Genomic DNA, 25,717 nt, shown 5'->3' on the forward strand with positions numbered 1-25,717 from the left:
TGTATACAGCCTCTACAATTCACCTCGCATTCTGTGTCAACACAGTTAAATCCCCTAAAAAATTCAAATCAAAATCTGAAGTGCTTCACTCCTCTGAACTGAACTGGGTGTGGTTAGAAATGTGATTTGTTGCACCTGAGAGCACACCCAACAGTGATGTCACAGGGTCCCGAAGTACCCCATAGTGCTTCTTTAGGCTTTTTCTGTGTTTTTAAGGGCTGCTCAGTGTGGGTGGTGTCACAGCTACAGTGCAGAGGAGAGAACATTGTCTTAAAACTTCTGTTTAACTTGCTCTCACAGCCACAATTCTCATACACCATTTATACGTCAAAACGCAGATACACTTGTCTACTTTCAGCCAATGTGCTCATTTAAGCAATAGGACTTATATATTTGGCTCAGTGAGCCTCCAAATGACGAGCCACAAGCGTTGCTTTATTGACAGCCCTTCTTAAACATCCTCAACATTTCTGGACGAAAGCACAGAGTACCAGTTTTTCAATGGGAAGTTTACTATACTATGACTTTTTAATCACTTTTCTCAACATATACTTTGACTTTTTTCGACATGCCATACTATGACTTTTTTTATATACTATGCTATCAGTGTTTTCAACATAAGTACTCTTGTGGAACAGTGGCTCAGTGGCACTGCTCCAACAAGCAATCAGCATGTTGTCAGTTAGTTAGCTTAGGGTGATAAGACTATGATTGAAAGACAGAAGGTTGAGTGTTCAAATCTTATAGGGTGCAATTAGTATCAAGACCTACTTTAAGAATTTAAATAGATGAAGAGAAAAGTTGTAAGAGACTGGTCTAAAGGTTGTGTTCCAGTCCAGTCTCTTTCCCAACTGGTTGTTTTGGAGAGATGAATGCACTTTTCAACATACTATACCATTACTCTTTTCCTACATTGTTTCGACATACTATACAATGACTTTTTTCCCCCACTTTTTTCAACATACAATACTATACTATGACTTTTAATCACTTTTTTCGACATACTATACAATGACTTCTTTCACTTTTTTGATTTACTATACTATGACTATTTTCGACATACTATACTATGACTTTTTCATCACATCTTTCGACATGCTATACTATTACTTTTTTCAACGTACTATACTATGACTTTTTTGGACATTTACTATGACTTTTTTATCCCTTTTTACGACATACTATACTATGACTTTTTATCACTTTATTCAACATACTACACTACGACTTTTTTATCACTTTTTTCAACATACTATACAATTGCTTTTTTCACTTTTTTTTCACTACTATACTGACTTTTTCCTCACGTTTTTCGACATGCTATATATGACTTTTTATCACTTTTTTCGACATACTATACTACGATTGTTTTTTAGACATACTATACTATGACTTTTTCACTTTTTCGACATGCTATATATGACTTTTTATCACTTTTTTTGACATACAATACTATGACTTTTTTTAGACATACTATACTATGACTTTTTTATCACTTTTTTCAACATACTATACTATGACTTTTTATCACTTTTTTCGACATACAATACTATGACTTTTTTTTAGACATACTATACTATGACTTTTTTATCACTTTTTTCGACATACAATACTATGACTTTTTTTTAGACATACTATACTATGACTTTTTATCACTTTTTTCAACATACTATACTATGACTTTTTATCACTTTTATGAAATACTATACTATGACTTTTTTATCACTTTTTTCAACATACTATATCACTTTTTTTTCGACATACTATACTGACTTTTTTATCACTTTTTTCAACATACTATACAATTGCTTTTTTCACTTTTTTTGATTTACTATACTATGACTTTTTTTGACATGTACTATACTATGACTTTTTCCTCACGTTTTTCAACATGCTATATATGACTTTTTTTGACATGTACTATACTATGACTTTTTCCTCACGTTTTTCAACATGCTATATATGACTTTTTATCACTTTTTTTCGACATACTACACCATGACTTTTTTAGACACACTATACTATGACTTTTTATCACTTTTATGAAATACTATACTAGGACTTTTTATCACTTTTTTCAACATACTATACTATGACTTTTTATCACTTTTTTCAACATACTATAAATTACTTTTTATCACTTTATTCTACATACTGTACTCTGACTTTTTTCACTTTTTCAACGTACTATACTATGACTTTTTTATCACTTTTGTCGACATACTATACTATACCATACTATGACTTTTTTGGACATTTACTATGACTTTTTTTATCACTTATTTCAACATGCTATACTATGACTTTTTTCAACATACTATAATATGACTTTTTATCACTTAATTCGGTATGCTACACTATGACTTTTTTTGACATTTACTATGACTTTTTATCACTTTTATGAAATACTATACTATGACTTTTAATCACTTTTTTCGACATACTACACCATGACTTTTTTTGACATACTGTACTATGACTTTTTATCACTTTTATGAAATACTATACTATGACTTTTCATCACTTTATTCAACATACTACACCATGACTTTTTTGACATACTGTACTATGACTTTTTATTACTTTTTACGACATACTATAAATTACTTTTTATCACTTTATTCTACATATTGTACTCTAACTTTTTTCACTTTTTCAACATACTATACTATGACTTTATCACTTTTTTCGACATACTATACTATGACTTTATATCACTTTTTTTTGCATACGTAACATAAACCTACTATACTATGACTTTTTTATCACTTTTTTCATCCTACTATACTATGACTTTTTTAGACATTACTGACATTACATTACTGACATACTATACTATGACTTTTTTATCACTTTTTTCGACATGCTGTATATGACTTTTTATCACTTTTTTCGACATACAATACTACGACTTTTTTTTAGACACACTATACTATGACTTTTTATCACTTTTTTCAACCTACTATACTATGACTTTTTATCACTTTTTTCGACATACTGTACTATGACTTTTTATCACTTTTTTCGAAATACTATACTATGACTTTTTATTACTTTTTACAACATACTATAAATGACTTTTTATCACTTTATTCTACATACTGTACTCTGACTTTTTTCACTTTTTTCGACATACTATACTATGACTTTTTTAATATTTTTTTCAACATACTAAACTATGACTTTTTTCGGCGTACTATACTCTGACTTTTTTATCACTTTTTTTGACATACTATACTATGACTTTTTTGGATATTTACTATGACTTCTTCTTTCTTTGTCGATATACTATACTATGACTTTTTTTATCACTTTTTTGACATACTATACTATGACTAGACAGAGAAAACCCCCCCCAGACTAGCCTGGTCCTGGTCAGACTAGTTTTCACGCTAACTGTAGCTTTACTTGCGGCTGAACCACTGTTCCAATCAATCTGCCAGACTGTAACAGTATTTTCTCTAAAGTCCCTCCCTGAGATTTCATTTCACAGTGCAAGTCAACATTTATCACATTTTGACATGGGCTGCACTTATTGCATACTTAAAATATGAGCTCATAGCTTTTTTCCATCTGACCTAAATGCATAATATTCCACATGCTTTTCAAATGCACTGCACTTATAATGAAGCCAATAATTAACTTTTACCCATGGCTGTAGCCCTGTGAATTGCATTTTCAAAATGTGTTCTCTCTTGAAATATCGATCAAATATGATTAAAAAAAAACAGACATCCAGAAATCTATCTATTAAGATACAAGAGGGGCAAACTGAACCAGCAGTTCTTAAAGTGACTGTCAAGACAGACTTTGCACAATAAGCCCTGCTCTTCTGACCCACATTTATGAAACACCCTTCTGTCTTGCCAATGCATAACTCAGATTTTCAAATTGTCAGGACTCATTATTTCAACATAGTCAAGTTTTGAGTGTAAATTGATTGCACCTGTGGCTCTGATGCAATCTGAGAGGTGAGTTTCTCATCCAGTGGGAACTCTCTTGACACACATCCAACGTAAACAAGGCCCACAGTCACGCCAGTCTCGTGCTGCCATCAAAACAAACAGACCAGGGCCGAGTGTGGACACATGGCATATGTGGCTTAGTCCCCTCCATTGACGGCCTAATTCCCCCTGCACTGCCTCATAAAGGGGTCTATTGACAGCCCTTCCTGAGCCCTGCTCACACACAAGTGACCCTCATTGTGAAAATATGTGTACCACCGTTTGGGGCAAGCTGCAGTCTATTGCCCTTCCCTTTAAAATAACAACATTTTGCTGAAACAGCATTTTTCCCCTTTCCTGTCATACTGTGACTCATCAATTACAGTAATTTGTAAACAAGGAAGTAGTCAACACTGCGGATTGTGTTACATTAAATGCTAATATAATTGGATGGGATATATGCTTGATATCCTTAATCTTGAATTCTGTCCTGTACCAACATTACACGTTTGATTGTATAAATCTTAATTACATTTACATAAAGTACAGGCATGTTTCTGATGAACAGGCTAAGTTAAAATCCAAACTTCTTTCTTCAGTAACTGCAATGTTGTGTTTTAAGTGGTCCATGGTCAGGAGGGGAAAGCACTGCGGGTGGACCTGAAAATCTGATCCTCTGCTCATGTTTGACAAGGCTACCTAATCCCTTTTGTTCCACCCCAAGAGTCCAACTGAACCCACTGTAACTGAAAACCAGTGACGCAAAGCAGGACATTAAACGCTTCTTACACTTATTTATTGATGGATCTAAGTAGATGTGGGGGAGGCCCCAGTGTGAGTTCAAGGACAACTGTGAGAGGGAACACAGGGAAGGGCTAGTGGACATAGAGACAGTAGGACTAGATTTGAACAAAGTACACTCAACAAATGACCCGTCCCAATTTTAACAAATGAATTTCAGAAGCAGATTTGATGTACACAATATTTGATAATGTACCAGTATTGGGAATCATCTTGCACTCATTATAATATTGTAATTAACAGCTTTACTTCAATTCAGTTTTATTTATAGCGTCAAATCATAACAGGATTTATCAGTACACTTTACAGATGTATATCTATAATTTACAAAGACCCAACAATTCCCCTGAGTCTGTTTTCTGAGTAGTTTGGGTAAGTAATTAGTAATTACAAGTTCCCTTACTAGACACTATTTATGAAGGAGTGTGTCGCTGAAATTACCTTGTGGGGTTGTTGATATACCTAAGTGTACAAAACTTTCCTTTTTGGGGGGAATCTTTTCTTGTCTAAACATCAGGGGAAAATGCAACTCTTTTTTTCAATCAAGCTGCATTTTCTGAAATTGGATTAAAATGTTTTGTCACTTTGAGATTTCTGTAACAGGTTAGTTGGGGTGGAATTACTTAATTATTTAGATAACTATGCTTTTTCTGATCCCTTCAATTCAACAAAATGATTGTTATAATTATAGCTCTATCATGAGCTGTATTAGTTACCAGATTACTGACAGATTATTTTCTAACCAGTCCTGTTATCTAAGATTTTTTTTTTTTTCATGGATTGATAATCCAGGGTCACTGTCATTCAGTGGGAGTTCTTTCATAACACATCATCCTAAGTGACTTTGTATGCAGGAGAGTTTCACTTCTCGACCAGGATTTTGATACTTTCACTTTGGTTTGATCTAAAATATTTCTGAAACATTATTTTTTGTATGCTTTAATAGATCATTTGATATTTTAGGAATCATTGGCAAGCAAAATTTAAACATAGCATAAAAAAGGCATTACAATCCATACAGTACTCATGTAAGGAGGGCCATGCGCTTCTTTGATTGGTTTTTAGCCTAAAATGTGGGATTCATGTTATTCAGTTACATTTGTCAGCAAAGACAGCAATTTTAATGCAGTTTCTTTTTCTACTTGTTTTGTTTCTCAAATGTTTTCCACACCTTTTTAAACTAGAACCCCCTTGTGTGCAGTATCTGTGTGTCTATCATAATGAAAGATGGGGACGGGTCAGAGTCTGGTAAGAGGTGAGCCTCACACATCTTACATAATAGGGCCCTCATAACCAGTATATTCTTCCCTACAAACAGCAAAACTGACCTGCAAGTGATTAATATTTTAATCTCTCAGCCAGATTCAAAGAACATTCCCCGCTCTCACAGGGCAGCGGATAAATAAGTCATGAGCTGGAGGTTTGTGTGACAACTGGGCAGGACAGACAGACACAACAACTCACGCTGGGAGGAAGTCCACAGCTCAGGGGTTTGGCAGCCACTTTAAAATGGGATGTGAGTGAGTGATGTGTTTGTGAAGTTTTGATGTAACTATTTGAAAGCTGCAGATTTATAGACCCTGGACAACCAGCTCCATTTAAATGCGTTTGGCATTTATGGCATTTGTAATACTTGCACCCTGCAGAAATGTAATTCACTGAGGCAAGACTGCTTCTCTGCAAGACATAAAAATGAGGTCACTCCCACTAAATTACTGAGAGCATGATGCAGACAGAGCTGCATGAGCAGATTCAGGCGCCACACAGTGGTCAGTCTGAACAACTTTAACTGTGTTGTTTACGCTATTGAAGCATTTGCTGCAATTACTATTATAGATTTTGTTACAAGTCTTCTTCAGGCAGGAGCTGAAAAACATCTGACTTAAAGAATTTTACTTTTTATGTTTAACTGGTACCTTATTCTAGGGTATTATATTAAATAAATTGTACATCTGCAAAAACAAAAACAAATCATTTGGGAAATAACAAGAAGCAGGCTCCACCACATATTTTTACTATTTAATATGTGTTAAAATTGTTAAAAACTAAAGTATTCCTATACTTTTTTCAGTTTTTTCCCCACAATCATATTCTTCAATGCAGAGATGATTTGTCCATGTCAATGCACAGCACTGTTAACAAGCACAATTCTTCGTTATTCATGTTACAACTTTTTCAGTCAGTTGCTCATAAACATTTTTTTTTTTTTTACATTAAACTGATAAACACAATTATTTCTTACATTCCACGAATCGTGGGAAACAAAAAACAAACATAATATCCTGTTCCAATGATGTCACAACCCTATTCAAATTAATCTGGTGGGATCACACCACCTGGATGTGTCATCATCTCGACTAGCTCCAATCTCAGACATGTTGAGGTGCAGCTGAACATGCTGCTGGGTTGATTTTGGTTTCCTTGAAAACAAAGTGATTCCTTTACTTTCAAGGTCACTGGAAGTTTTTCCAAGCAGGTATGCATGGTAACACAATGTTAATAGTTAACTAAATAAAAAAAAGAATAACTTAATTGTGTTGGAATGAAAAACTCAGGACTGTACCATTCAGTCACTCTACAGTATTCTGTCTCAACACAGTAAATTACATACCGTAGGAATACTTCTAAATTAGTCCTGTGGAAGCTATTTACAGTTAAATGTAAAGCTTTGTCTCTTTAATTCTTAATGCAACAAATGTTCTGTTCAGTAACTGCAAAATGTCTCATTTACACTTTAATGTAAAACCATTATTGGCCTGTTATTAGCCTGTTCACCTGGCATTAACATGTATCTTGACTGATGTCACACAGGTTTTTTTTTGTAAAAGCATGCAAACATCTCAAAAGGTCATACATTAACTAGCTCTAAAATGAAATGTTGCACCAGATCATGTAAAAACCTTCCAATGTGAAAATAAAAGAAACAGCAGGATGTAGTTTGGAGAGCAACACACAACACCTTAAGGGCTAGTACTTACACTGTTTTGGCTCTGTATTCCCGTTCTCTGGTTTTTAAATAAAACAATCACTGTGATGTTTCAGCTTTGAGGGAGTTCACGTCCATGTCCATTTAGAAATTGTAGCCTTTTTTTTTTTTAAATGTATACTACGAAAGGTAAAAGGGGCTACAATTCCTACACTGCTCTCCCAACATGGATGTGAACACGCCCAAAACCTTCAACATTCAAATCCAGTGTGCTGCAGTGACAACATTACTGCCCAAATGCATGTTGCACAGGAAACACATTATTGCTAGGTGAAAATGCTACAACTAGCTGACATAATACAGTATGTAGACACAGCCCCAGATATGATACATGTTAATACCAGGTATTATGAGGGCCTTTAATATCATCATTGTTATCTCTTAGCTCCACTGTGTGCTCTGTTCCAGTAAACAAATTATTCATAATATCAAACAGTTCTACAAAAGTCCCACGTAAGTAAAAGTTTCAAAATAATTTACCATTACACATTTGATTTTTATCCTGGTAAATATATTTAAAATCATGGGGGAAAAAAAAAACAGTTTTACCCTTTTGAGGTTTTTTTTTCCCCAAATCAAAATAGCTCATAGCATATGGAACTGACAGAGTTGGTCTGTAACTGATGTTGGGGGTGCTAACTCTCCTACTTCCACACTGTCAAAGCATACAGTGCATTTCTTTGTTCAGTGGTATGTCACCCATGCTTCAAATGCCGAAGTCAGTCTTGTCCTGTAGTGTGAGGAGGACAAATGGTGGGGGTCCAAAGTCTTCTGAGGAAAATCAATAAGTTTACAGTTGGACACATCTGGCACTTCTACTCCCAAGTATATTCCTGAGTTAAATCCGTGCATAGTAGTGGCAACGATGATGAGGGTGTCAGTAATCACAGAAACGGCTTGCGCGCACACCCACACAGTCCCTTTTAGACAAATAGTTCATTGTTCATTGTTGTTCCCAAACAGCCAGCTAGTAGTTGAGGAGACGCTCCCTTTCTGTACCAGCATAGCGCTTGTTAGCAGCAAACACCTTTGCTTTGTTCACAGAAGGACCTGTAAAAAGTCAGAACATATTAGATTTAATTTCACATTAAATCTGAGCTTAAATATTGTGTGCTTCATGTCTTGTCCCTTAATCGTGTTACATTACCGATATAACTGAGCAGTACAGGGAGGAAGATGAGGCCGTGCGTGGCCCCCAGCAACACTATGGCCAAGTACATCCTGAAGTAGAAGACCTGGAAGATCTGCGACTTGGAAAGCGCCAGGATTAGGATACCTCCAAACTTTGTTAATGTGATCCCACTGAATACCTGCGAAAAGGAAACAGTGTAATTAAATGTCATGTGTTGATGACCAAAATTAGTATTAATGTATAGAAGAAAAAAAAAATGATTTATGTAAGTCAAAAAATGTTGCCCTTTTTATCTTCAGCAGATTATGTATGTAAATTAGGTTTTCCTTAAAAATCACTGCTTTGTCCTGCCCTACAAGCTTGCTCACCCTGATATCCACATTACCAGCATGCAAAAATCATTTTTAACACAAAAAAACTTATTTACTTAAATAAAAAAAAGCTTCCTCTTGTGAATTTGGTAAAAGGTAAAGTGAGACTTACAGAGCTGCCCATGTGAGCCAGGGCCTCCTCAGCCCGCTCCACTCTGTTCTTCTTCACACTGATGGAAAATGCTCGCACAATATGACTGCAGAACTCCACCGAGATACCGCAGCACTGCAACAGAGGACAGGAAAACAACTCAGCACCACAACGTAGAAATGTTGTTTTTGCTGCCTTGAAATGAGTATTCTACAGGTGAGATGAAGGGCAAGTTGTTAACAGTAAGAGAAAGAAAGTCACCTGATGGTTAGGACAACATTTTGTTCACCAACACAAGTGGTGATATCTAAGGACACGGTGACACTGCTAGAACAATATTCCTTTAGGTTGAGCCACACGAGGGGTCAGAAGGCCAGACAGATTGTAAACAAGTCCAAAGTTTAAAAGGCACAGTCTGTGTAAACATCAATATTGAAAACACAGGAATGTACCAGCTATCACTCTTATGGCGTTTTTCCACTGACTCTACTAGCCTTTTTTGGTTTTCCATTACGAAAAAAAGTCCCTGGTACCTGCCTACAGGTGCTTTTTTTTTTAGTATCACCTCCGTCGAGGTTCCAAGTGAGCTTAGGCGATACCAAAAGGTGACGTGAAAGCCTGCAGACTACTGATTGGTCAGAGAGTATCGTCACTAATCACTGCGTCATCATTGCTAGCAACAGACGGGGGGGTGTCCTGAACAAACCTGCCATTTTTAAATAGTTTAGCCAAGTGGTGGTTTTTTTTTGCTGCCTCCAGCTTCTTTTGAAACAAAACTGGTCTTCTGGCTGTGGCAACAGCCACATGCCGAGAACAACACACCTCTGACGTTCTGTGTGTGTGTGTGTGTGTGTGTGTGTGTCGCGGTTTCCAGCGGCGTCTCTATGACGACCAGCCACGCTCGCCTCACGCATGAGCACAACAATGAATTTATTGAAATTAAAAGTTGAACTACAAAGCAGCTCTGTAAAATCTAATTAACAATTAGAATTAAAACAGACAATTCGGTCAATAATGGTAACATTCACCTTTGTTTTCACTTTCAAATAATTGGTTTTGGTACCATGCTAACATGCAATTCAATTGGCAGGTAAAATGTGCTCATACCTGAGCTACAAAACATGATACTGTAAAAAGCTTATATTGTCATTTTCAATTTAAAAGATGTTTTTTTAAAGTAATTGTTTATTATTGTGTTTGGGGTATTATTCAGGTATTCCACCCAGTGTAAGTGTAAATGTTCAGTGTGTTTCATGATGCTCCTCACCATGACCAGGTTCACAAGGGAAACTGCGTTGAGGCTGATGTTCCACAGCCACATGACGCCGAACATGTTGACCAGGATCATGCCGATGGTAATGCTGACAATCACAGCCGACCACAGCTCGAAGCCCAGCAACACCGTCGTCACGACAAATATAGATGCCAGTGACACGCTCAAGTTCAGAGCTGTGTCATATGCAATGGTGAGGTACTGCTCGTAAAACACATAGAAGACGCTGTAAACGAGGAAAATTGATTTTAGAGAACATTACTTAAGAACACCGACAACTGTTATCTATTTTAAAATGGACAGAATCGTCTTTTAATCTCTTTTGCTGTCATGCATTGCTATAGAGACTTGTAAGTCAACTTATTCTAACATTAAATAGACATTGACATTTTAATTTTGTATCCGCAAAAGGCCTTTTTCTTCAAATCTTTGCTCAACCGCAGTATCTGAAGTGGGGATGTACATTAGTGGTTGCATGGCAGGAAGATAAATCTTAGACTCAAAGTCAAACATCACCTAGATTGCCATTTATCGTGTTTTCTTTGCGGTGTGCTTATCTATGGCCTACTTAACAACCCCCCCACCTCTAATACCCTTGAACCTTAAGTTCAAAACAAGCAAAACTTCAGTTACCAGTATTTCACAACAGAAACCCTGAAAGCGGAAGTGGGTGAAACTGAAAACACCTAATTATCACCACAAAAACAGCAATGGTTATACAACGGCACAACGCACAGTACAACAAGATTTACCTGTAGGCAAAAACTTTGTGGTCCATGGACTGACTGATATTGTCAGCCAGGATTCGGGCCATTTTTAAAGCATCTATGAAGTCTGGGGATTCTTTCAGGATGGTGTGGTAAGTCATGAAGTAAGTGGCTCCGACCCCTGTGTTGTTGGGATACAGGTCAACTGCTGTGGCGTACGCTGCGTGGCCGCTGGAGGAACATTAACGTATTGTGAGACAGATAAAAGAGGGGTCAAATTACCAACCACAACCAAACTGGTATACTGTGATGAGATTCTCTTAAAAACATAGGAAACGGAAGTTAAAGTATTCAATGGCATGTCATGTGTTTTTAATAAAAAATACCCAGACAATTTTCAGCAGAGCTCTAAAATTACCCTTTTCCACACTTGATGTTTGGATTGTCTGACAGAAACATGGGTAGAAAATGCATGAAGTCCTCTCCTTCTGGCCTCTGCTTTCCACTGGGAGTCATGGGCCGACAGTGTACGCAGGAGGAATTTACCACTGGAAAACAATATCAGGAATGTATTCATCCATCTAACCAAAAGGATTGGAGAAATATACAGATTTGTTCTGAGGCAAAGCCATGAACTGAAAACAAATGAATTAAAAAAAATGACCTCAAAGTTGCACAAGGTTTTGTCAAAAAGAAGAAACCCCACCCCCCTCTAAATGAAATACTAGAATAAAGAATTTGAGCACTGTGAGCCTGAAAATCAACAGTACAGTTGTGAAACAAGGTGTGCTTTATAGATGTCTTTATTGAATGCTGAAGCACCATGGCTGTGTTAACATGTGGGTGATTAGCATATCCTTCCTAAACTGCATGCAGCTGAATTGCGCAATTTACCATGTGAGTGAGGAATTTTACCATTTGATTGTTTTCTCCTTTCACTTTTATTTTACTTCCCACATTCTCAAATAAACTGCCTCTGCTGACACTCAGGTGACTTTTAACTGTACACAAATCATTTTATTTACCAGGGATTTATTAATAATGGAATACTCTTTTTGCTGCATTAATAATTATACCAACATTTTGCTTTTGAATAATCATTAAAACAGTTGTATTGTTTGCAATACCTGAGTTTTAGTTGTGCAAAATACAATTCATACTGCTTAAACAATAATAACATTCATGTTTTGTATGTAATGGATTACGCTCTTAAACACTACTTGTTTTACTGCATTTTGTGTAAAAGAACTGAAAAAAACTGGCAAAAATGTTGAACCTATGTCAAACAGCAGTTTGTGACACCAGGATCATGAGACAAGGGTTCAAAGCATGTTGACATTAGTTAAGAATTTACCAGAGGCATTGCAGAAAGCCCCACTGGTGTTGTAGTATCGACAGCAGGAGGACTGCGGCTTCACCCAGTCAAAGTAGTCATCGAGCCAAGAGGACGGTGTGAAGGCGATGGTTGTGCTAGGAGTAAAAGAAGAAAAGTGAAATTGAATAGCTCATATAATTGGTAGGTTAGATCAGACGGACTTTACAAACTACACACACACACACACACACACACCTCGATAAAGAGCTTTGCCATATGCCATATACATTTTTTTGTTTTTTAGGTTTTATTTGATTAAATAAATCATTTTAAAACAAAATTTTTTAGCTTCAATATCAACTGTGTCTTGTGCAATTGAACCGCCTGTGATGTAATTGGTTCATAGCTCAGACTTACTAGTTGCTGATGAGTGAGGCACTGTAGACCTGCTGGACCAGAGAGTCGTTGTTGCAGCCCACTCCTCCGCACACAACATTCTGGCCCTCTGGGCTACTGTAGTTAAGACCGTCTTCTACCACAAAGTACACCGGAGCTCCAGTGTGGAGATACATGCTCAGGTTCTTAAAATAGTCCAGCACGTACGAGTCCTAGATGGAGAGACAGATCGTCAGAATAGACCTCCAGCAGTATAGGGATGTAAACCAAGGCTATTATACATGATAGGTATGGGGAAGACTGTTGCAAAAATGTTATGTTATGGAAATTCAAATACTTGATTTAGCTGTTTATCCTGTTAGCAGGAGCAGTAAAATCTGCTGGAAAATAAACTACATCACTGGTAAGTGCTAATCAAATAATCAAAGTATAACTGTTCTACTTTGCCCACATCTATTAAAAAGATGCAAGCACTAGCAATTCATAAACACACAGTTAAGATAGAAAATGCAAAAACTTACATCTGGCATGGAGAGTTTCTGGTCCAGTCCAATCTCTACTTTATTCACCACAGCAATACTAAAGGAGAGTATTCCCACAAACACTGCCACCTAAACAAAGTGAGATGAAAAAAAAAAACTTATAAAAGGAAAATATAATCGCTATATAGTCAATAACAATATGAGTCCAACTAAATCCATCAATTGAATGGGGAGTTGTCCATTGAAAAGAGATGAAGACAGATGTGCAAATTGTCACTGAGGTACTTACTATGATCGGTCGCACCCACTCTTTGAGGATGAATGGGGCAAAGACTTTCTTGAAAAAACGGAAGAGGAAGCTGTCCGTCTTTGTTTCCTGAGCTTCCGGCAGCTTCGCACAGCAAAAAATGTCGAGTCGATTCCCCTTTTAAACACAAAAGACACGTGAGACGCGAGACTAAGTCTGTAACTAATGTAAAGGTTGAATCATGTGTAGAAACAGGCTGAATGTGTCACTGAGGCCTAAGAGCAACATTCACTGCGCTGACTGATTTCAATAATTTGCAAACAGTTGACCAATGAAGGGGAGTAATCAGTTAAATTAGCCAGTGCAGAGATTGGTAGCATAAAAACTCTGGGACTGTTAAATCTCTAGGAAATCCATTTCACGTAAAGTTCCCAATCAGCCATCTGTAACCCCTGCAGTATCTTCCTTTACGTCACCACCATTTCCTGTCGGTCTCACCTCCTGTCTCCTGGCGTCCATGCCGAGCAAGCTGACAAAGCAACTGATCTGCAACAGGAAATCAATAAAAACAGCCAAGCCAGCAAACAGAGAGAAAGTCCTCACTGCGGGCATGTTGGACAGGGCTCCTACAGAAAAAAAAGTCAAGTTTTTTATTAGCATGTGACTCACCAGGAAACGATGGCACTTTTTGTAGCAACTGTGTCAATTCTGTCCACAAAACTATTTCCTTTCTTGGTTTTCATTTCAATTTAAAGGTGGCACATTCTCATTTAGAATATACACAGTTTAATTTACATTGTCGGTGTACATATATGGCATATTAAATAGGTAATGTATTTTACCCAGGAAGAAGGCAACTGTCTCTGAGAAGGAGGAGAGGAACATGCTAGGGGCTACGTCTCCAAGAATACGACCAATCTGCTGGTGAAGTTCCTCCTGGGGCATCCGCTCATCCCTCTGTTCAGAAATACAATTCACTTTTAGCAGGATTAACAGGTTTCATTGAAAGCATGAAAATAAAGGTAAGATCTTTTTAAAGGGAGACCCGCATGCAAGACAAGCACAGTTGACATGGCAAACAACAAAATGTCACATTACAAATGAATAGTAGGCACTAGAAAGTGATAAGCACTAATAATTAGGATGAGAGTAAGCACTAAACCACATGACAAATCAATTGGTAATTATATACCAGTTTGATGTATTGGGGTTGCGGATGTTACCTGATATGTCTGTACTATAATAAAGATGTTGTCCACTCCAACGGCCAGCACCAGGAAAGGAATGACCTCAATCACAATGAGGGTAAGGGGGATGTTAAAATAGCTGAAGATCCCCAGTGAGGAGGACACAGAGCTGAGCACAATCAGGATACCTGCTATACCCAGAGAAATCTTGGAGTCCACCTGTATGGGCAACAAGATAGAGGATCAGTCATGCTCTTCCCTTTCGCTTTACCCTTTTACGCTCGAGTAGAAGGAAGTTGTCAAACATACTGTACTAGTTCTGGTGAATCAAAGGAGTAAAGGAACTCTTATACAGACAGGAAAGAGGAGTTACACTGCGTAATTTGGAAATGATTTCAGATATGGATTATAGCAACAGACACGTAAGAGCTAAAAAATAAAATGCATGATGAGGATCGTGCTTAGGCTCTTACCATCAGTCTCCTGCAGCTGTGGATGTGACCCAGGGCCAGGGAGATGTAGATGAACATGATGGCATAGCTGACTACTATGGTGCTGATGTCACTGTTGCTCTCTCTGTTTATTTCATCTTCAATACTCCTCTCAGCATTAAAGGCTATGGTCAGGTTAGGGTTTTTGAAGTTCTTCATGAATTTGATGAATCTGAAATGCATGCAAACAAATAGAATATGCAAATGCAAGGACACCATTAACAGCGACGTTTGCAAGCCAAGAGAGCTCTCTCTAATGGATTTTAGAAACAGGTAGTTGTCTCACTCTTTCTCCCATGCCAGAGCTTTGCCCAGCCTAACTGAGTCATTCAGGTAGTTGTTGAGTGGGAAGGTGATCACAAGAGCAGTGGCATTGTTGTAGTTGGTTTCTGTAATGCGGACAAAAAAAGACACATTCATTGTAAAAGTCGCTTAAACAATCCTCTGTTTTTAACCACATCAACAACAATTATTGAACTGGCAGTTATAGGTAAGCACTCAATCTGATGGAGAAACAGCACAGATAAAATTCCCCCAGGAAAAACATGGCTCTCTTAGATAAAGGGCTGTGGTTGGTTGCTATAGCAGCTCTCATGATAATTAGAGATTCTTCATTATATCCATATTATCATTTCAAACAGCGCACTTGTAACCTGATTGCTGCACAAATGTGTTCCTATTGTATAAACCGTGTAGGGCTTATTACAAATACTAAGGTTACGCCAAAACACATTGGCTCCACCTCATCGCTAACACTGCACCATTAGCAAAGAGCACAATGTCAAGTGTCACTGATACAACTTTGGATTAACAATTCCACATATAGCAGGTTAATTACAATTACATTAGTTTTATTTCTTAGTGCAATATTAGAATCTACAGAGAGGTTGTTAACAGATTATTTAACTGCTGTAAATGGTAAAAAGCTACCACTGTTTTCTCTTTCTCTGCCCACTATAGGTGCTCATCCAGCTCACCATCGTAACCCCCGAGGGCCAGCCAAGGGAAGACGGGGCCGCCAAAAGTGCCTAAACACGGGTCATGGAGGAGGGTGGTGTCATTGAGGGATGCTGGTGCACTATGGAAGAAAAGACCAACAGAGTCAATGACCTGAAAAATCACAGTCATTATTAGATTAGCCCAGTCATTCGTACAGGTGTTGCCATTACCTGACCTTATTGTAGCGCAGTTTAGAATAACAGATAAAGAACCAGTGTGAGACAACCAATGGAGAAGTCTGATAGTGCTATTTTAGGAAATAAGAATATCTTTCCCCCACAACAGTTCTTAGAAAATGCAGATACCAGTGTTTGGAGAAAATAGAATCTTGTGAGCTGCAGGTGTTTATTTTCGACACTGATGTATTTTCTATATCAACATTTTCTAAACCTAAAACAGATTTCTGCTGGCAATTAAGATGTTAAGTTTACAAGGAAATGCCAAATATAAGACCATATTAGTACCATCTTATTGGTTTACATTTAAAATAAAATAAAAGTCACCTGACACAGTAGAGGAAGTGGTCGTGAAAGTCAGCATACACAAAGAAATCATCTCCTATGATGTGGTCCAGCACAGCATGGCTGTTCTGAAAGTAGTTGAGGACACTCAAGATGGTACAGTTGTTATTGTACGGGGCCAGCGGAGCCAAGCAGATGTCATTAAGGGTGACGTTTTGGCCCTCGTATGTGGCTACAATGCCTTCAATGTCAAGCTGCAGATCCAGCACCTGGTTCGTTAAGGTTAGAAAAAAAGAAAGTAGAAAAAGGAAAGAAGAACCAATAAACCAGTTTCAGAGATGCAGCTGCTCTTCACATGCAATGTTTCTGTCTAATCTGGTGACTGTCTAATCTGGTGACATAAACAATACTTCTTTTTCTTTTCAAAACACACAGTGGCTCTAACTTCCACATTGACCTCTCCCACTAACCAACCTGATGCAGGATATCTTTGTCCAGGATGGCTCCAAATGGGACATCTGATCCTCCAAAGTATGGGGAGTAGGTGAAATTTCCAGTGAGTGGAGTGGTTATGATGAGCTGCGCAGTTCTAAAGAAGGGTCCGAAGTGGCTGTCAAAGTAGTCCTTCTCTTGACGAGCCTGGCTAGTGGGAGATGACCACAGCTCAACAGGGTCTGTGGTGATGCGCATATAGACCAGGCCCCCAGAGGCGGAGACCACCAGTATCAGGCTGCCCAGTATGACCACAGAGGGATACCGCACACAGAAGGAACCCCAGGAGCTGAAGAGGGTTCGCAGAGCATTCTCGAATCGCTCACCCAATGTTTCACAGCATGATGCATTTACTAAAAGGAGAAAAAGACTGGGAGTTAGCTTACATCATGCAGCAATGATACAACAATGTCATTACATGCATTACACCAAAAGAGCAATGCAATTAGTGACCCAACAAACAAATGACAGAAAGTAGACAAACATTTTCACTTGTTTCATGCACTGCAATACCTTGGTCAGGATTATCACCGTTGAGAGACAGTGGGTTATTGCTGTCCAATATGGGGCCATACTCAGACATGATGGTCCTTTTCCTGTATGCATAAAGAACCACACACACCAACTGATATTAACTTTTAAAGCAAGAATCAGAACCAACATGTTTTTTAAGGGTTTGCAGATATAACACATGAATCCTAGCAGGATGCCTCACAAGCAACAACAACAACAAAAAGAATCAGTCAGTTTTTACCTGTAACACCAAGCTCCCAGTACAGCTCCAATAAAGATAAGCAGGAAGGCCATGTAAGAGATCCACATGATGAGAGTCATGGCATCGATACCAAGGATTGGCCAGGGAGGGGGGAGAGGGGGGGGTACAGGTTTGGGGCCACAGGCGTTTGTGCAGTCCTGACAGGAGCAGGGACCTGAACCGTCCTCCAGGCCCTCTGTACAGGCATATGTTTTGTTGTTCATGGGAGTGTAACCAGACACTGGGACATCTAGAGCAAAGAAACAGCATAAAACATGGTGAATTAATGATACAAAAGAGCAACAGGTGAACATCTATTTAACTTGCAGAAAGGAAGCAGTAGGGATATTTTTCTGCAGCAGGATCATGACATAATATTTAAAAGTAGCACAAAATGATTTACCTGTGAATATTGGGATGATAGGAAAGGGAGTCTGTCCATTGTTAATATCAAACATATACTGGATCCAGTTGGTAGCATTGCAGTCCTTTGCATCCTTCCCACACAGCAGTGATAAGGCCTTCACGTTGCTGGATGGTGCCTGGACGTCCTTACAGGCATTGTACATGGCTGAAAAAGCCAAATTTGACTGCTTTAGTGCAAAACTCAAGATTTCCATGAAGTTAAATTGCCCATCCCCAATTTCATTGAGCAAAAATAACAGTTATGACTGATACTCACTCACAGAATGACACAACCGAGAGCATGACATGTTTAAGTAGGGAACTAATGACATCTACTCAGCTGATGTGACATGCCATGCAAATAACGAGGGTGAAGCCGTTTTTTCATGACTAAATCAACATCTGGCTGTGAACTCACCATTAGCAAATGTCTGTCCAATATAGTACTGGACTTCCACTACATTGGGCTTGTCGATCTTCGTGGCATTCATGAACTGACTCTGGTGAGGGCTGCATGTAAGCTCACAAAAGAGGTTCATCAAGTTGAAGAAACAGGCGGGACACCTGCAGACAGATGTAGTGAGTGTGAGAAGCAGAATTTAAAGAACGAAAGAAAGAGGTCATTGCATAACTTACAGAATAATAAAATAAGTTAAAGTTTAAGAGTGTATAACAGTTGCATGGGAAAAAAGGGAATAACAAATGCAATGAAGTAAATAAAACCTAAAAAGATAAGAAAAGATGCCATGTCATTTAGCCTGTGAGCCAGTCTGTCTCTAAGCCAATGCTTGCATGTTCAAACAACAACATAACATTTGAGCAGCACATATACTGACAGATTCAAAAGGCCAGATGCTCCTACTCTTTGTGCTCAGAAATTCAGAAAGGGAATGATAATGCCCTTTTAAGAATGTCATGTGCTTCATTAGTTAATGTTATAACCGCAGTGCATACCGAGACAGGAACTGAAGGGGCAGCTGGAGACTCCCTTTGAGAGTTTGCAACTGGTTAACATCACAGCAGAGGCTTCGGTTTCCATAGTCATATCCAGGACAAAGCTCCTGCATGTAAACACAAAAAAATGACTTCACTTTGATACACTTTTGTAGACAGTAGACACAGTGCAAAACAAAGCACATAAGTATGTTACAATACAGTGGGGCTCGAAAGTTTGGGCACCCTAGGTAAAAATTTGTATTAATGTGCATAAAGAAGCCAAGAAAAGATGGAAACATCTCCAAAAGGCATCAAATGACAGATTAGACAGTCTTATAATATGTCAAAAAAAGTTAGATTTTATTTCCATCATTTACACTTTCAAAATAACAGGAAACAAAAAATGGCGTCTGCAAAAGTTTGGGCACCCTGAAGAATTAATACCTTGTACTGCCCCCTTTGGCAAGTATCACAGCTTGTAAATGCTTTTTGTAGCCAGCCAAGAGTCTTTCAGTTCTTGTTTGAGGTATCTTCGCCCATTCTTCCTTACAAAAGTCTTCCAGTTCTTTGAGATTTCTGGGCTGTCTGTCACGCACTGCTCTTTTAAAGGTCTATCCATAGATTTTCAATTATGTTGAGGTCAGGAGACTGAAGGCCATGGCAAAACCTTCAGTTTACGCCTCTTGATGTAATCCACCGTGGATTTTGAGGTGTATTTAGGATCATTATCCATTTGTAGAAGCCATCCTCTCTTTAACTTCAGCTTTTTCACAGATGGCATCAAGTTAGCGTCCAAAATTTGCTGAAATTTTATTTAATCCATTTTTCCTTCTACTCGTGAAATGTTCCCTGTGCCACTGGCTGCAATACAACCCCAAAGCATGATTGATCCACCCCCATGCTTAACAGTTGGACAGAGGTTCTTTTCATTAAATTCTGTGCCCTTTCTTCTCCAAACGTGCCTTTGCACATTCCGGCCAAAAAGTTCTATTTTAACCTCATCGGTCCACAGAACTTGTTTCCACAATGCATCAGGCTTGTCTATATGTTCATTTGCAAACTTCAAACGCTGATTTTTTGTGGTGAGGACGTAGAAGAGGTTTTCTTCTGATGACTCTTCCATCTGTTCTAGTATCTCTTTATAGTGGAATGGTGTACCACAACTCCAGTGTCTGCCAGATCTTTCTGGATGGATTGTGCAGTCAAACGTGGGTTTTGACTTGCTTTTCTCATAATCCTGTGAGCTGTTCTGTCTGATATTTTTCTTGGTATTCCAGATCTTGCTTTAACTTCCACTGTTCCTGATGACTGCCATTTCTTAATTACATTCCGAACAGAGGATATTGGCATCTGAAAACGCTTTGCTATCTTCTTATAGCCTTCTCCTGCTTTGTGAGCGTCAACTATTTTCAGTTTCAGTTTCTAGACAACTGCTTAGAAGAACCCATGGTGCTGATTGTTCGGGCAAGGTCAGATGAGTCTGGGCATTTAAAACCTTTGAGATTGACATCACCTGGTCTTTCCAGATGATGATTGAGAACAATCCATGACACTGTCAGGTCTCAGCTTGCCAAAGGGGGCAGTACAAGGTATTAACTCTGCAGGGTGCCCAAACTTTTGCAGACGCCATTTTTTGTTTTCTGTTATTTTGAAAGTGTAAATGATGGAAATAAAATCTAACTTTTTTTGACATATAAGAATGTCTAATCTGTCATTTGATGCCTTTTGGAGATTTGTCCATCTTTCCTTGGCTTCTTTATGCACATTAATACAAATTTTTACCTGGGGTGCCCAAACTTTCGAGCCCCACTGTAGATTAGTTTAAGCATCAAATGTCAGTGAAAACAGGACAAACACATCAAGATACTGCATATGTATACTGTATATTTCGCCATGTACCGTGAGAAGGTCATAGCCCTTAGCATCTAGGGGGCGGGGAGGACCCGTGTAGTTGCAGTTGTACTTTTTTCCAGGCACCTTTACGGATTCCCCACACTCACCATACCACACACAGTGCTGGGCCTCAACCTGACAGAAAGACAAGAAAAACACAGTGATCATTTGTGCAGTGCTGTTCATTTGTTTCAGTATGTTGGTATGTGTTCAGTATATTTCTTTTTTGCAGTCTGTTTAATCGTATGTAGTTTTTTACTGATAGAAGCCTACTTCTATTTTTATCTAGTGACAACAAGAACAAAACACACTTAGTTCCTCTCAAGGCTACAGTGGACCAGCACATGAGTTTGGGGTGCTCAAAAGCCCTAGACAACTCTGATCTGACGTTAAAGCTGTAGCTATAAATGAGACAAAATGTAAAACCTCAAGGTAACTTGAGGTTTTATATTTTGCCTCATTTCCTGTGTTTCTAATATCTCGTGCTTTTCATGTCTGAAAATAAAAAATGTCACTTCTGCAAAAATGTTTACTTGCGAGCATGCATTTGAAGGGTAAGCCTTGTACTACAAACAGAGTCAGTTTGACTAACCCGACCTTAGGCCAGAGAAAGGAGAACTGTGGTCAGATTTCTATGGCAACATAACACTCAACTGTTGTTATAGCTATAACTGATATCTTAGAGATATGTTAGAGAAAACACAATAAAATACTATCACAATTAAATGTATAATACATTTTTAAACTATGTATAGCCTTCTGCAGTCAAAGTTTTCTGTTATCCGTCTATTCAGCATCAGAGTTCTCATGTGTTCTTTGTTGGGAAGGGGAGTTAGGGAAGTGAATTCACTTAATCTACAAAACTGTTTTATGAGTAAGCACAGTGTTACACTCTGTCTTACTTGTGCCTTGTGGGATTGAGGGCAGCATTGCTATGTCGTTATTGCTTCAGTTGGAGTTTTATGCAGCTGCAGACTAGGCCAATACTCTAACTATACCAACTACAGTATTTGTCCAAAGTAAACTTGCAAGACTCAGAACTAGTTGTAAGATACTTGTTTATATTGAGTAAGAACCAGAACTCTGCAAGGTTTGTTTAAAGTGGTTCATAAACATAACAGAAACCTGATGTTTCCAACTCCACAAAAAACTTCCAAACACATGTTTCTGCGAAATCCTTTCTGCTTATCCAGTGCAGTCTCCAAATAATGAATATTTTTACTCATGCAACATTTCGTCGTCGTCGTTTTAACCAGGATGCTGATATATTATCTTGAAACAGTACTGATCAATCAGATTCATGTTTGAGCATAGTTTTGAAGTAGTTCTATGCTTTGCAGTGGGCTAACCTAATCACCTTGTGACTAGGAGTGCAAACAATGAAGTCAAAGGAGTAGAGAGACTACTGATGACAAGCGAGTGAGTGATTAACTTCATCCGATTAAATCAAATCAAATTGATAGATCAGGGACACAGGTTTCCATCTGGTCGGTTTTGAAATGTCATCTTCACCAGAAATACCCTAAATTGACTGGATTTACATACATATATGGTGTTTTAATAAAAAACACAACATCTCCACAAAACTACAACACATTTGTAATATGGGAAAAAAAATAGCCCTTGTATATTACACCTTTATGTCCATCATTCGTTTAAAATGAATCTTTTTTGTTAACATCAATATCTTCAAGGTACACCCCAAAGATTGTGTTGTCTTTTATCTTGTAATGTATATGTACTAACGTTAACTTGTTCATGTACTATTACTATTTTATCCTTTAACACAGTTGTTTAAAAAAAAAGCATAGACCGTAAAGTCTTCCGTTTTGTCCCAAAGACTAGCTACATTATCTGTACACTTGGTCAATCCAAATAAAAAAAGAGAATTTCACACATAAGAGTCATTACATAGTCAAACACTGACTCATCCAACTAATTTAGCAAGCTAAGTTACCTAGCTAGCCATCTAACGTCTGCTTTCTGAATAACTTGCTAACGTTGCACATTTAGTGTTTGTTGTAATCACAACATTAACTGGAACACATTTACCTAGGCTTTATTTTAATACTTGTTGAAATAGGGTGATTTTCGATCTGTCAAGACATGACAGCATCAAACTTCTTTCGCCACCGGCTCTGAGTTCAGCTGGATACAATAATATACACATGGGAAACCCGAATCTCTGTCAAAGCTAACATCTTACGTCATACCTTTTCGGGTTTCGCTAACGTTACAAGGCTGGATTAGTTTTCAACGAACATTAATGCTAGCTATTATGTTTGAGCCACTGTTAAGCCAATTATTGGCTGACGCTATTTTTCCCTGAACGAAGAGCAAGTTAATAGCTAAACTACGTCAACCTGAATCTTTCGTTAGCCGCCGCCTCAAATAAACATCACACGAGCAACTGCAGACCGAGCTGAGTCATGTTTTAGTTACGAGAAAACGGGCGTCAGGTTACACTTACCCATCGAACATGTCCCTCTGAGAGGATTATAATTAAAAAAAGTATACATAAAAGGCTTCTCCCTGGTAGGACTCCCATCCCTCTTACTAAAACGATAGAACCGAAGTGACAGTCCACAACAAGTTTCACAAAATCTTGTTGATGGTTTCTTCCTCGTCGAATTGTTTGTTTGGGGCGGAGACAAACTGTTGCCTCAGTGCTGCCACCAAATGATGCTGAGGACGCACTACACCTAAACACCATGTAACTACAGTAGCCTACATTAGTCTCTCTGTAATTCATAGGCCCTGAAAAACTAATTATAATATATTTATAAATAACAACATAGTACATAAACATTGCATTAAAAGCTTTCTTATTCTTAATTAAATAAGGCATTTTATTTCACAACAACCATTACACCAGCATACTGAAAGAAAACCTTGCCCAATTTAGACTAGAATCTTTGAAAATTAAAGTTTACTGCAATGGTTCTGGTCTTATGACAATGAACTTCCCCCACTTACTTGAAATAATAGTAAGCTACAGTATGAGCACTTCCACGTAAATCCAATACACCATGTTAAACTGAACATGATCACACACCCAAGTTAGAACAATTCTGGTTTTGTTTCACTTGTTCACTCTCCGTGGAAAGATATCCATAACTAATAATAAAAGATTTTAAAAAGAGCATTTGTTTCATTTAATAGGCTACCACATTCACGAATCTAAACGTGCAAATTCAAAAGCCTTATTTTTATTTACTCATTAATGAAATCAAAATAATAAAAAGATTTTAAAAAGTGCAAAAATAAATCTATTTGTTTCATTTAATAGGCTACCACATTTACAAATTTAAATGTGCAAATTCAAAACCCTTATTTTTATTACTCATTAATGAAATCAAAAAGTACATTTGGCTGTTAACATTTGATGTATGTTCTGTGAACACATCTTCTTGGTTTCTGTTATTATTAATGATTTCTTTCACTACATATAGTTGGGGTCAATCAATTCTAATCAAAGAACCCAAACAGCCCTGATGAAGCAGATAAGCTGAGTGTGACAACTCTTTGTTAAACTTTCAGTAGTAGCAACATGTTTTCCCCCTAACTTTAATTGTTGCTTATCGAGTAACAAATATTTAACGTTATGGAGAAATACTTAATTTTTGAAACCAAATTTTCAAGTGCTTTAGATCTAAAGATATGAATATTTAACCTAAATGTTATAATTTCTAACTTTACAGCCTTTAACATACCTTTAACATTTATAACTTAATGCGTAAATGTAACAGTTTGCAACCTAAACTCAAACATCTCTAAAACTTGCAAACATTAAACATAACCTTAATCCCTAACTCATAAAACCCCAAAGTCTAACCCTACCCTATTACATAACATTAACCAAATAAGTAATACCCAAGTCTTTACCTTAACCACTCTAATGTTTTAAATTGGTCAAACATCTGCAGTGTTGGCAGTTTGAGTGTTTAATAATTTCCCCCTCAGGTCAACATTTTAATTTCACTTGTCTTTCCCTGGTGTTTGAGAAACCCCTTGTTTATTCAAACTAATTACTCGGTTCCTCCCTAGTTATTCCCAAATTAGGAGTTAAACAGAATACACTAATTAGCAATGTAAGGGCAGATTCAGGAGAATAAACAACCAAATAGAGCGTACCTTTGATCTATTAAAAATGAATAACCATTGTTTTAGTGTATTCAATTGTGTTTTTTTCCCCTAATGCCAACACAAGTTCCTTTTAGCTTGTCAGTGGTGGTTTCAAGTCCCATCACTGTGGTGGTGCTCAACTGATAAAGTGGATGCATGCTCTCGTTCAGCTGATTATCTGCTAAAGGCTTTTCATTAAATTGTTACTTGAAGTTCTGCAGGCATCAAT

At 37.8% G+C, this 25,717-nt stretch overlaps 1 protein-coding gene across 1 annotated transcript; it reads right to left on the bottom strand.

Annotated features, from left to right (window-relative positions):
• Nucleotides 1–7,466: 7,466 nt before the first annotated feature.
• On the bottom strand, nt 7,467–23,990 carry npc1 (Niemann-Pick disease, type C1). The gene is made up of 25 exons (XM_078264053.1): nt 23,834–23,990; nt 21,370–21,498; nt 19,489–19,595; nt 18,953–19,098; nt 18,533–18,700; nt 18,130–18,379; nt 17,889–17,971; nt 17,358–17,728; nt 16,926–17,152; nt 16,401–16,501; nt 15,710–15,812; nt 15,406–15,595; nt 14,969–15,151; nt 14,588–14,702; nt 14,244–14,371; nt 13,788–13,922; nt 13,538–13,627; nt 13,038–13,228; nt 12,660–12,775; nt 11,724–11,853; nt 11,351–11,536; nt 10,593–10,824; nt 9,347–9,460; nt 8,879–9,041; nt 7,467–8,781 (listed from the first exon to the last, which is right to left on the bottom strand). Exons 1-25 carry the CDS (start codon nt 23,909–23,911, stop codon nt 8,699–8,701), a joined length of 3,819 nt encoding a protein of 1,272 aa, XP_078120179.1. The 5' UTR covers nt 23,912–23,990; the 3' UTR covers nt 7,467–8,698.
• Nucleotides 23,991–25,717: the final 1,727 nt, after the last annotated feature.

The sequence above is a fragment of the Sander vitreus genome, chromosome 12 (assembly GCF_031162955.1).
Source record: "Sander vitreus isolate 19-12246 chromosome 12, sanVit1, whole genome shotgun sequence".
NCBI lineage: Eukaryota > Metazoa > Chordata > Actinopteri > Perciformes > Percidae > Sander > Sander vitreus.

Bases quoted from the DNA above. Each gene is read 5' to 3' on its own strand.
- npc1 (XM_078264053.1), bottom strand. From the start codon at position 23,911: ATGGGAGTCCTACCAGGGAGAAGCCTTTTATGTATACTTTTTTTAATT. The intron at 21,499-23,833 runs GTAAGTGTAACC...TCTTTCTGTCAG, and splicing joins CAGAGGGACATGTTCGATGG to GTTGAGGCCCAGCACTGTGT. The intron at 11,537-11,723 runs GTAATTTTAGAG...ATGTTCCTCCAG, and splicing joins AACATCAAGTGTGGAAAAGG to CGGCCACGCAGCGTACGCCA.